The following is a 12,901-nucleotide window of genomic DNA, read 5'->3' as shown; positions in this document are numbered from 1 at the left end:
CCGCTCCCCGCAGCGCCGGGGCTCGGCTCCGGCTGCTCCCCACCTGCCTCCCTCCCTCCCCGCGCCCCTGTCTCTTGGTAACCCCGAAGGCAACTCGAGAAACCGCCCGGGACGTGCGACCTGAGACGCAGGCGTTCCTGCATTTTTAAGGTGGAAATACTGGCGTGCCAGCGCCTGGCTGCAGCGCTCAATTTTTTTTTTTTTTCCCTCACCAGAAGGCTAATCTTGTTTTGAAGGTGTCCTTAAATTGGGACAAAACGTAGGAATCTCACTCGAGGGGAGCAAAAGCCGGTAGGTTTCAGCGGGGGAGCGTTGGAGAGGGAACCTGGGGAAAGTTGCGAGGCGGTCTGTCCGTCAGGGTTTGCTTGCTCTTGTTGTTGTTTTTATTTTTTTTTTTTTATATTATTGTTATTTATTTTAGGACAACTATACTTGCTTTCTTCAGCAAAGGAAAAGGAGGTGTGGTTCGCGTGAGATGGCTAGTACTTAGGGACTGAAATCTCCCACCAAGAGATCTTCCTCTGTTGAAATATATTGTGGAAATACAGCATTGCCCGTGGTGATTGTTAACGTTGTTTCTAAATAATAGTGACTGATTGGGGATCTTAAAATGCTGAGATAGAAATGTCAACAAATTCTGATATTCTTCCACCACTTTCTGTGTTTAGAGTTGTTGGGGGATTCAACTCTATACAGTAAGGCAGTTCTTTAAAAATAGCAGGAAAACTTAAATGATAATCAAGTGAGCAATAACAGTATTGAAATAGCATTAAACATATGGCTGAAAATGACCAGAAGTCACTTATTTAGCTCCTCGGCACAGCAGGACCCCTTGAACCCTGGGAGATCCTCTTCCATATCGCAAGGGCTGTTAAACCTGTGCACGATGAAGTGAAGTATCTGATTCCTTTCAGAGTTGAGGATTTTTAAACCTTTGAAGTTACTTGAAGGTTTAAGGTACCCTTGACGGTTTAGAAAGAGAATTGCCTGGTATGTCTGTGGAAGAATAGGAGAGATACCAGTAATTTTGGAGGTTTTTTTAACTGGCAAACAAATATACCGGTTGCTTTAAATTTAATCTAAGAAGGGGAAACTGGAGAGGTACAACTTCCTTTTCTTTTTTCTGACAGTCCTGACGTGCTGTTTCCCAGGCTAATGTAAAAGCCTTATAAATGAATGTTCCAAAATAAGGAAGACTCATTGAGAAATTTTCCAGAGCAAATTGTCAGTAGTAAGGAATTATTGCCAAATTTAATCTGTTTTCTGGGATTTTGTTTTGTCATGAGAAGTTACTTTGCTTGGAATGCATTTATCCAGGAAGTAATCCTTAATGTGCTCCACTCTAAGCTTTGAGGCTATGTGCAAGGAGACTGAAGAGGGTTTAATTAAATGTAATCAAATATTACAAGATTCCTGATTAAAAGGTACAGAGCTTGCTTTCTGGTGACATACAAGACGTACTATTTATTTGTACTTTAGAAAAAAAATATTTTTCATCTTGCAAATAATTGAATTTTTCTCTGTTCCTGAGTAACTAGCACCTCTTTGTTTTCTTCACTGCCCAGTTTTAATTCTTGTTGACTAGCCTTGCAAGAGGCAAATGAGCTTGGTGTGTCACAGCAGGGTGACGGAGTGCAGCCTGTGCATCTGAGTCAGAGTGTGAGAGAGTGTGTGGGCATGTGAGAATGGCTCTGTGTGAAGTGGGAGTGTCTGGACATGTATGAGACTGTCAGTGTCAGATGCGTAGCAGGAGGAACAGGGTGTAAGCACTCGAATTCCTGTGTCTAAAAACCCAAGGATTAAATCCTGGCCCCTGCTGAAGTCAGTTATGAAGTTTGCCATTCGTTTAAGTGAAGCCAGCAGTTCTCTCATGATGCTGTTGGGTGGATGTGTGAGATTGTATGAGGGACATATATGAGGATGGAATGGGAACATGTACGTCTGCCTGTTTGTCTGGTGGAAGAAGAAATGGTGCATGAATGTTTAAAGTGTGGTGGGAACATTCAGGGCTGTATGTCTGCTAACGCTTCTGTTCTCAGGTCTGTGTGTGAGGGAGGCATAAAAATGAACAATGCAATGTTCACTTTTGTGGAATATAATGAACTAAAGTGCTGTTTATTATTAAACATCATCACAAGGAGGAGGGCATTAGACCATCCCCCTTTCCTGCCCCCCCTCTGGGGACTGTGTGTGCGTGCCTGAGTGTCTCTGAGATTTCATGTGTGAGAAGACGATGAGTGTGTGTTTGGGATTAATTAGCCTGAGTTTAGCTGGTTTCATGCTTTACGTGCCTAGGGGCTACCCACAGTCACAGAGAGGGGAGGAGTTTGCTGTTGCTGGCTCAAAATCTTCTCCAGGGGTGATCTTGTTCGTGTCAACCATGAGCAATTAGAGAGATTAACTGTCTTGTTTTCCTTTCTGCCCTAGATTGATTCTTGTGAGACGCTGGGACATTTGAAAGTGATTTGGAGAGAGCAAAGTCTTGTCTGATGGACACCGAACCAAAGCCAGCGTGTGTTGTGCAGCAGGCTCACTGCCCAGGAATGAAGTGCCCTGCTTCAGAGGACTTTCCTCCTCAGATAAGACTGTCTGAAAAGATACCGCCAGTGAAGCCTTGCTTCAAGAAGAAGCAGCAAGTGCAGAAGAGACTGGACACAGAAACTCTCCGGGCTTTGCGGCCAATCTTCACCAGTTTGCTGGGAGCTGGGACCTTGGATAGGGTCTTTGTGCCCCGAGGCCAAGGTGGCGGTCATAGTGATTTATGTGAACCTGCTGTGAAAAAGACTCTGGACCTCAGTACTTCTTGCCCCCAACCAGAAAGTAATGTGACTGTGCTGATGCCAACAGCTCCAGATGTGCAGAGTCAGTTGCCAGTAGCTTGTCCTCCTTCTGGGCATCCTGAGCAGGATGTCCAATCAGGAGAGCAAGGCTTCTCACCAGAAACTAATCCTGGAACTGCTGCTGATAATAGTAATGAATCATTCCAGGATCATCCTTTGCACCCAACTGCTAGTGATGGTGCAGCTTGTCCTTTGTTCCCAGACAAGATTTTGGAAAGCTACACATCTGGCTTATTCCAAGAGAACAGCTGTCCGATGCAATACAATTTGAATCCAAGCAATAAATTCAGTGCTGGGCTATTCCAGGACAAAAGTGAAGAAGCTTCTCTTGATCTGGTATTTGAGCTCTTGAACCAGCTGCAATATCACACCCATCAGGAAGACGGAGTAGAAATCTGTGTGGATTTTCTCCAGGGCACTTGTGTTTATGGCAATGATTGTCCCAAACATCACACAGTCTTGCCTTATCATTGGCAAGTGAGAAGGACAGCAACCCAGACCTGGCAAAGTGTGACCAATGATTCCCAGGAGCATCTGGAAAGACTCTACTGCAACCCTGACAATGATAGGATCAAAGTGAAATATCGGTAGGTGACTGAATTTACTCCCTTACTAGCAAAGCCAAGGGTGCTTAACTGAGCAGCGGTGCAGAAATATAACAGAATGTGCGTTCTTTTTTCCTGAGGTTTTGCATACAAGTATTTTATAAACCCTGTGATAATGTTACCTGAATAATATCTAACAAGTTTGTCACAACAGAAAATTCTTGCACACCTGTTAAAACTTCTGTTTACCATCTGGAAAGTATTCTTTGAAGCTGAAGGCTTGAAGTGTGTGAAATGAGAAAACTTCAGTTCTGTAGAAATTGAGAGAGTTGGCAGGGACTGTTGTGTAACATTGTACTTGTTCTTGACATTCCTAATTAGTCTTTTCTTTGTATTAGAAAAAGTGGTGGTGTGAATGAACCTTTGAAGCAGTTGAAACACGAATGATACAGCAGTTGCTTTCTGTCACTGTGAATCCAGATTGACTTTATGCACTCCAAACACAGTTTTCATAATTACATTCTAAGCATCTAAAATTAGATAGGTACTCTGTTAAGTCATTTGACTGGAAATTTCGTATAGTTGCTAATATATGGTGAAGTGTCAGCTAAGTCACTATGAACAACCTGAGCGATACCTTCAGAAATGCTGATCATCTATTTAAGTTGTCATCTAAAAACGTTAAACCATTTATGAGAAGTTATTGTTTCCTCTATACATAGTAGTGTTTACGTACTCATTTTCTGAAATTAGAAAACAGCTTTTAAGTTTCCCTGGTTATGTTATCAATTTAGGCTTGATCCTGCACCCTGAGATCTAAAACAAAACTTCAGCTTTTATAATGGAGGTTCCATTTTGAATAGTAGTGGGGACTGCTGATGTTTACGAGTTCATTGGATCTATATAGTTCATGTCTGTATGAGCACAGGGTATAGACTGCTTTTTTTTTTTTTTTTTTTCCTGGAGGAAACATACAGTGCAAATTTCTCATATCTTATCTGCCCTGCCATAATCTGTAAGCCTGGTGCAATTCATTCTAGTCATAGTCAGTTCAAAGTGACACTGCTGTAGTTGCATAGTAAAAACTTAAAATTGCCTTTGCCGTCTGAGTCCTTGTGGATTTGTTCTCACTGCCTCTTCTTCCTTCCGCTTCCTGAAGAAGTATATCCCTTCTTCCTTAATGTTTTAATTTTCATTTACTATGCTGAGATTTCTCATTAGGCATCAGAGACCCAATCTAATGCTTAAAGTCAATGTGAGTCTTTACTTTTCACCTAACCGGACGTTGGATTAGGCACTAAAACTCGGGCTCCATCAGCCTAAGGATTCATCCTTTTTACTGAAGACAATACCAGAATGTAGATACACCACACTGAAAATGAAAGTGAAGTAGGAAATAAGAATTATATGTAATAGGGAATAATCATATTTTATAGAATTGTCTTGAAAAAATATGCTGGTCTGTTAAAAAAAAAATCTTGTACCTGCATAGCAGATAAAACTTGCTGTATTTTACAACAGAGAAACTTCCATTTTTCCAAGTATTTTAAATGATTTCTGAAAACAAAAGACAAGCCCGTGCAAGTAATTTAAATTTGAACTCTGTGCAAATGAGCAAAAAGTTTTATTTTTGAAGCTGTATCACAGAATCCATCGCTACACACATGATCTGCATGTTCTAAATGATGGAGTTAAGAATGATTAATTTTAAAAGAAACAATGCTTCATAATTGCTTAGTCATCTCCAGCCTGTAAAATTGGCTGAATAGCTTTGTCTGCCTTTACACTTACTTTGCAGGTTTCCAGTCTGGTGGGTATTTTGGTCTCTTGGTACATAGAGTTTCTGTCTGTCTGAATCAGTCGAGAAGAACCTTATCGGGTGTGTTGCCAGACACATGACATTCTGTTAACCGTGAATGAAGTCAGACAAACAGTGTGATCTTGGAAAACCCAGGTGTGCTGGGTCAGAGCTCTGCTGCTGGTTCTGCAGTCGGCGTGGAACTCTGCTGTTGAAGTGGAGGCAGATTCTTTGAATACAAACTAGACTTCCATCTTATTGAGTTGAACTGGCTGCCCAGTGAGTGTCTGCCTAACTGTTTTCTTCAGGTAAAAGTAGTCTATTGAGACTAAAATTATTTCAAACAGCAGTATTTTTTGAGCTGCTAATTCTATAGCCTGTACTCTTCTTCCTTCTTTTAAAAGACGTTGTGAAGATCTTTGCTTCAGTCAGTGCTACAAAATCATGCCCCAATGCAAGGTTGGATGTCTGTTACAAATTTGTAATATTTGCTTACCATGGAATGACAAATTGGCAAGTTCTGTAACTCGTTATGTTTCATCCTTTGGAAGAGCTTCATTTTTGTGGATAAGTATCAGCGAGAACCTAGGGGTGAAACTTTTTTTAAGACTAGAGCTTCTGATTTCAAACATTGAAACTGATACGCATTAAAACTTAGATTTAACATGGCTGTGAATTAGATTTTGAAGTGGGGGATAAATGTTTTACTATGTATTGTCGCCAGTTTCTTCTTATGCAACATCATCTTGTATCAGAAGAACCTGCTAAACCTTTTGATGTGGCCTGCTTGGACTTGGTGTGACTCTTCATGGAGTTCACTGGTGGTCACCGCAACCTGGCTTCCCTTATGTTCCTGGGCGATGTTGTGTCTCCTGGCAACAAGATGCAGATAGCAGCGTGTTGAACCTTGCTGAGAGGCTCACAAACATGCTAGAACAGCTCATCGTTCACATGGTTACCGCATTATTTGGGTAAAGCTATTAATCTCTTGTGGTCAGACTAGCTTTACAGGCCTATCTATACAGATTGCATACAACAAGGAAATGTCTGTTCAGCAGTTTGCATGTCCAAGAAAGGCCGTGCAGAAGCCAGCCTGACAACCAGTGGGTGGTAGTTGTTTATTCTCCTTTGCTTTAAACACAGTTTATATGGCATAGTAAGTAATCATTACAGTCTGCGTGCATAATATTGCCATTGTATGCTGCTCCAAGAAAGTTGGGCTGTTCAAGAAAGTGTTGGGCTATTGGCTCAATTAGAGAATAAGCTCTAAATTCAAATATTATGATCTTCAAGTAGCTATTTATATAAATCTTTCTTCATCTCAACGTTATTGAGATGAGTAATGTAAAATACACATTCAGTTGTTGCCTTTCACCTAAGGGAACGTGATCTTAAAGTAGGAGAAGTGGTAAACCTTGTTTAGTTACTTTGTAATATGACTGCCTCAGATACTCATTGCAGTTTGGCCTCAAACCGAATATAAAACTTTATCATAAATTGTTTATATTTTTGCTTTCTTAAGTCTGTCAAGTATTTAGAGCCAAATACCAAGCTATGTAAACAAATGGGGGAATATGAATTTAAGCAGGTTAAAATACTTAGAAGCACTCAGTTTTCTTCATGCATGTGAGGAGAGGCCCTGGAGAAGTTCCAGCTTGCAGCTAAGTATTTGAGAGAATAATGCCAAGTACTGCTTTCCAGTATGAGAGTACCCATCCTGGGATATTTTAAGATGCTCTTCAGTAATGGGAAATACTTGGCTGCAGAACTGAGCAGGTTTTCCCCATGCATACACCTGTCCAATCATGCATATGTTGCTTTTCAAAATAAGCAACATCATTACTGATTACACAAGGATTTGTTCAAAACAGCTCTGCAGTTCCTGACCCATCAGTTCCCCCTCTTTGGCTGAAAACTCCACCCCTTCTCTTGGCAAAGAGACATCCCTGTGTGTCATGGGAACGGCAGCATCTGTTCAATTATGTGTACCCTGGCATATCCCAACTCACGTGAAACAACACCTTCTCATAGCTGCTTTGATTTCTTTCTGTCTTTCTTCCCCCTCCCCCCCCCCCCCCCCCCCCCCCAGTAATTTCTGTAAGTTTTATGAAATGGCTCCTTCTAGCTAGAAGAGAAGGGCCAAACTGAAATGGCTTCAGTCAGGGAAAAGCAGGTGGACTTCCAATGGTACATATTCTGCCTGGGAGCAGTTGACTATTACTCAGTGTACATGCGCGGTTCTTGGATGAAGTCGGAGTAAATACTGTTTATTCCCCAATGCGGCTGTCAATGGGCATATGGAGGCACCTGGGAAGGAAAGGTAAGGATAAAAATAAATGTAAAGGAAACTGGTTTTCTTTCGTTCTTGTCTTCATGGGATAACTTGTTTCTCTGCTGTTAGAATATGCTTATATAATTTTTAAATCATATAGAGCACAGTGGAAGCATTTCAGTTGTTCACAGACTTCTGCATGTCGTCTGACCAATTGTATATTTAAATTTAGGAAGTTATCTTTCTGATCTGCACAGCTGCCACAGTGTATGAGATAACTCATGTGTTATTGATAACACCGGAGATGAGAAAACAGCTGAAATTCACTGTGCCTGGTGATTTTGTGTGTGGTGTTTCTTGAATGTACACAGCTGAATGGTTTTGAACTTCTTTTAATTCCTTGCTAGAAGGAATGCAAGACAGAGACTTTAAATAAAAAGCATGTGAAGTGATTTTAGAAGTGTTTGCCTTGTGCTTTATAATAGTATGCTTCAATGAATTCCTATTTGCTCCACTTCATAGTATAATTTACATATGAAATAAAACTAATTGGCTTCTAGCTATACAAATCTAGGGAAGTTAGAAGTGTTATGTTGAGCTGCCACAGGAATCGGCAATCACGCATATATCCCTTTTCTTCTTTCATGTCGATAAACAGATTACAGTTTTGGAAACAGCTGTCACCTGGCTTCAGGTTGAGGTCAGTCTGTTCCCTGTGTACTTACGGTAATAAAACAGTCCTTTCTGAAACAAAGATTTATAATTGGTGAAACAGATTGCTCAGAAGACTTGCTTACAGGTAATCCAGGAGGCACAGCGTTGTAGCATTGTCTGCCTGCCTGTTTCGGTAAGGATGAGGAACAGAAAGAGTCTGTTACAATTATTTGCTTAGCAAGAGCAGTGATCGTGAAGTTCCTTCCTAGTTCGTACACGTATTTGTTGAAATCGGTAGGGATTTGAGGTGATTGCAATTGCAAAATTTGGTACTTGTAATCAAATGTATAAAGGAGACCTTTTTTTGGGAAGCTGCATGTGGAGGGTGTGACATGAAACATTGAATGGAACATTCAGAAACTGAAACATCCAGACTTGGTGGTCACTGGTGAGTGTTAGACTTGTATATGACCATCTTATGTAAAACATTGATGAAATTGATGCAGTTTCATTATTTATCGTAAGTCTCAGAGGTATTTTAAGTCCTGAATTGGATAGAATTCTAAAAAAAAAAAAAGCAGCAGGCATGTCTGTGCAGAACATTTTTGAAAAATGGGACTTTAGACTCCATCTAAGTGCTTTATAAAATGTTCATATTGCAGCTTTGTGAAAGCAAATGCCTCTCTTGTGACGTGAAAACCCTGTCCTATATCAGCTCTGTTGCCACTCGGAGCTGTGCTTGTGCTGTCTCTAGAACATCTACAGATACAAAAATTAAAACTAACAAACAAAACTCTGCAAAACATATCCTCATCTGGTGTGGGTAGGAGACCTTTGAAACCAGCAATCTACCTCAGACAAGGACATCCATGTTTATCCTCTACTGCAAATAGAAGATGCAGCTTGGATTTGAATTATGAAATATGGTACATGCAGTAATCCTTGGAAGATTTGAATGTGTTTGACATCCTCATTGCTACAGATTTTTAGAACTTAACAGTAGTTCACACCAAAGGAGCATTTCAACCCTCATGTCCAAAAGTGGCCAACAGTGGGTTTCTTGGGAAGAGCAGAACAGAACAAACATACTTCTCAGTACAGTCTGTCATCTTCCAGCAGTCATGCCTCAATGACTTCCTGATCCACAGAGGGGGTGTGTGTGTGTGAGAAAGCTTGGTGGATTCTGCTCCCCCCCCCCCCCCCCACCAGAAAGATCTGGGGCCAGACTTTCATCTAAGCATGTATCTGGACCAGTATCCCGGCAGTTGTTTCAGATTTACAGACATGCAAGTCAGGCTAGACCCTCTCACTGTGAAAATTACAGAAGATTGCTTTTCAAGCAACCCCAGGAAAACCTGCCTTTCCAACTTTTTAAAAAATAAATATAGGAAAGGCAGTAAAGCTACTACTATATTGATAGATTTTTTTTTTTTTTTCTTTCTCTGTGAGACTGGAGCCTTTTAAGTGTAGAGGTAAATCTTTCTGTAGCACCTTTCCTTTTTTGAGTCTTTCTCACTGTATACCTCCTGCATGGCTTACAGTCACAGCAGAGAGAAGCAGCATGACACGATGAGGGAACAAATTAAGTAAAATATGAAACTAATTTCCTGCCCTGTCAACTGCTGCCCCTCTCTTCAGTTTAAGAATGATGAGATACTGGTAAGATCAAGACTGCGGGATCGTGTTTACCAGCTTGGTTTTGTTCTTGCCGTGGTGCAAAGTATTGCTTCTGTGAGGGAAGGTTCCTGTTTTCCTTTCACACTCCTTATAGCAATAACTAGGATTTGGCTGCATTTTTATTGCTGTGTTGTGAAGAGCTGTTTGAAGAATGTCCTTTCATGAGTGTTACCTGGGCTCTTGCTTACTGTTGCTTCCTATGGAATTGGTATTGGTTTCAATGGGAGCAAATTTTGGCTGCAGTTGTCTAAGATCTGGTTCCTATTTCAAACTGCCAGTACCTCTGCTTAAAAAGAAAGATCGTATTAAGAGGGTTTACTTTAAGTGAAGTTCAGTTTCATACAGTGGAGTTTAAACACTTGGTCCCTCACCCAGAGCTGGACTACAGCCTGCAACTTCAAACAACTGTTTGCTACAAATAAGATGAAATATTTCTGATTTTGGGTCACCAGAAAGGGTAAGTGCCTGGCTTACATCTTCTACAGTTACTAAGTTCGATTTGACTAATCTTTCAACCTTAAGTACAAAAGGTTTTCATACCTGTTTGGATCTTTTAAGCTCATTTGTTCCCCTGAGTGGCTTTCAGGTTGTTGCTATTGCAGAGAGGAACTGGTTTAGTCATAGAGAGAAAATCAACAGTTTCATCATCTAAGTGGTGTTTAACTCTCAGTCTTGCTTTGTATCACAGCTGTTCTGATGGGAACAGAGTTTCATTTCCTGTACAGACCTTTGTTGATCGCTAGGTTTCTTTTTTTTTTTTTTTAACCCTGTTTGCGGTAAGACTCATGACATATAACTGAACTTAGGAGAAGAGTTTGAAACCACATGCATTTTCATAGCGTTTACAAAAAATATTTCTCCTAGTCATCTATTTGTACGTAACATCTAGTGAACGTTTGTCTTATTGAATGGAAAGCGCACAGAAGATTCACACATTAGACTGAAGTTCTTCAGAAGAATGCAAGGAAGAGTGAGCCCAAACCTCCTTATTTTAGCAGGCTACATTCATCTCACAAAAGACTTTTTAGTGTTGTAACTTGCTAGTTGAGGTACCTACTCAGTTCAGTGTCCTGAAGAGATTATGTCTTTGCGTTATTTTTTTATCGTTAGGGTACAGAGAAAATGTAACTTATCCAGGGAACCAGGTTCTGCTATTGAGAGCACTTGCAGAATTTTATTTTGAACTTGTGCTGTTGTACAGCACCAAATTTGGGTTTGTGTACTGTATTCTTAAGAGTTCAATATGCTTACTCTTTCAGTGCAAATAATTCCATTGAACTGCTTTATTTTATAAATAGAGACCTTTATTTAGTTAGTCAGCGAAGAGAAGTTCTTAAGAAATCTCTGTTCCCACCTCTGTTGTAGATTCTCTGTGGGACTTTGGAGTCCGTTTTAGTCTCTCTCTGCATCTGTCTTTCTCCGGGGAAAAATGGGGATATTAATTTTCTACCTCAGAAGCAAGATGCGGCAAAGTTTTGTGGTGTTTGCAGAGAGGTTTAATAATTTTTTCTGTAGAAAAAGACAGCATTGTTTTTATTTCTGGTTTTAAGCTGTACTGAAGGCTGTTCCTGCTGCATGATGCAAAGAGGCAGTGGGAATAACACTTTGCCCCACCAAGGTATTTGAAGACATTTCCTGTTTTCCCAAATGTCTGACGAACTGTAGCCTTCATCACCTCCTTCCCGCTCTTCTCCAGACTGGCATTTCCAGATAGAGGCTTCAAAGTCCATGAGTAACACCACTAGATTTTTTTATCATGTTAGCTACAAAACTCTGCTTTTCCTTAACACAAACTGCCCAAGAAAAGTATGAAGAGCGATGGACCCCGTTCATGGAGCTCGTCTTCTAGAGACAGTGCAGAGGAAGTGTTGGGATGGGTCTGTTTCACCCCTGTGTGCAAGAAAGGATTTTAATTGCTGGTTTTGTGTGTGTGTGTGTGTTCTGCCTCTGTCATCATCATAGTACCCAAGTGTTTCATCGCCATTGTACGTGAGCATCTCCTGGAGGTGCAGTTAGCAGTGCAGTCACGTGCCTGTGATGTGTTACGCATTCTCGCATGCTCCCTCCAGGGCACAAAACAAGGAGATGTGTGCCTTGCTGGTTTATTGTTGGTTTTTCCTTCTCCCAATCTATATGTTATCCAGAGTCTATACATCATGGAGGATACCCTTTACTGTACATAGTGTATGCTGTACTTCAGAAGTAGTAAATCATTATACTGTACTGAAGATAAAGTGATGTTATGCTAAAGATCAGATCAGATGTAACCTTGAGCATCTCATGTTCTTACTGTTCTTGAACCCCAAATTTGGGGTCTTTTGCCTATATTTAGGCCTCGGGCAGTTGAGAAGTACAGTTGTCACATTTGCTTTCATCACTGGTGTCTTAAAGCTGAAGCCAGGAATGTAATCACGCAATCACTTACTGTAATCACAATTCATTTTTTTCCATGGCTTTGCATTATGTAAGCTGGTAATAGGCTTTTTAATATACAGAGGAAGTGCTTTAACTGAAGAGCTACTATTGAACAACTTCACTAAATAACATTTTAGGATTTCAGAGCTTAAAAACCAGTAAATGTTGTAATTTGAAAAAGTTAATACTTCTGAATAGAGAAAAACACTGTTAAAGAATGTAAATGAGCATTTGAGTAATATATATTTTATGTGCATTAAGTTTTTTTGTGAAAGAGTATCTTTCCTTATTCCCAATGTTATAATTAGGAAAACAAAAATCAGGTAGGCTTTTGGGCACATACTGTGTTTTTTCAGATGCAGTCACTTAAATGCATTTGTCTAAAACTTGTATTATATACAATAATGCAGTGTTATTCCGAATGATTTATTGCTAGGTAGAAAATGTGTGTGGAGTTTAAAAGTTTTTAGTTAAAGTATTCAGGGAAAAAATAAAACAATGTTGTGTAGATTTCAGGGTGTTTATATATTTTGGTCACTTAATTTTCCATTAATTTTAATGGAAAGTAGCATTCCAAACATTTTACCAACTTGAAAAATAAAAATACCATTTTTAAAGCATTCCTAATTTATCAGAAGTTTGAGTTTCGGGAAAATTCTGCTGTTACATCCTGAAACTGCTGACCCTTTCGCTGTTTACA

General features: G+C 40.1%; 1 protein-coding gene across 1 annotated transcript in view; it reads left to right on the top strand.

The window, feature by feature from the left end:
• The first annotated feature begins 23 nt into the window (after positions 1-23).
• Positions 24-12,901, top strand: part of TIPARP (TCDD-inducible poly(ADP-ribose) polymerase) — a 25,882-nt gene continuing 13,004 nt past the window's right edge. The window contains exons 1-2 of the mRNA XM_009333940.1: positions 24-291; positions 2,428-3,427. Coding sequence (XP_009332215.1) covers positions 2,490-3,427 — 938 coding nt within the window. The 5' untranslated portion in view covers positions 24-291; positions 2,428-2,489. The remainder of the gene's footprint in view (positions 292-2,427; positions 3,428-12,901) is intronic.

The sequence above is a fragment of the Pygoscelis adeliae genome, unplaced genomic scaffold, assembly GCF_000699105.1.
Source record: "Pygoscelis adeliae isolate BGI_AS28 unplaced genomic scaffold, ASM69910v1 Scaffold241, whole genome shotgun sequence".
Taxonomy (NCBI): Eukaryota; Metazoa; Chordata; class Aves; order Sphenisciformes; family Spheniscidae; genus Pygoscelis; species Pygoscelis adeliae.
This window is presented reverse-complemented; position numbering and strand designations above follow the sequence as displayed.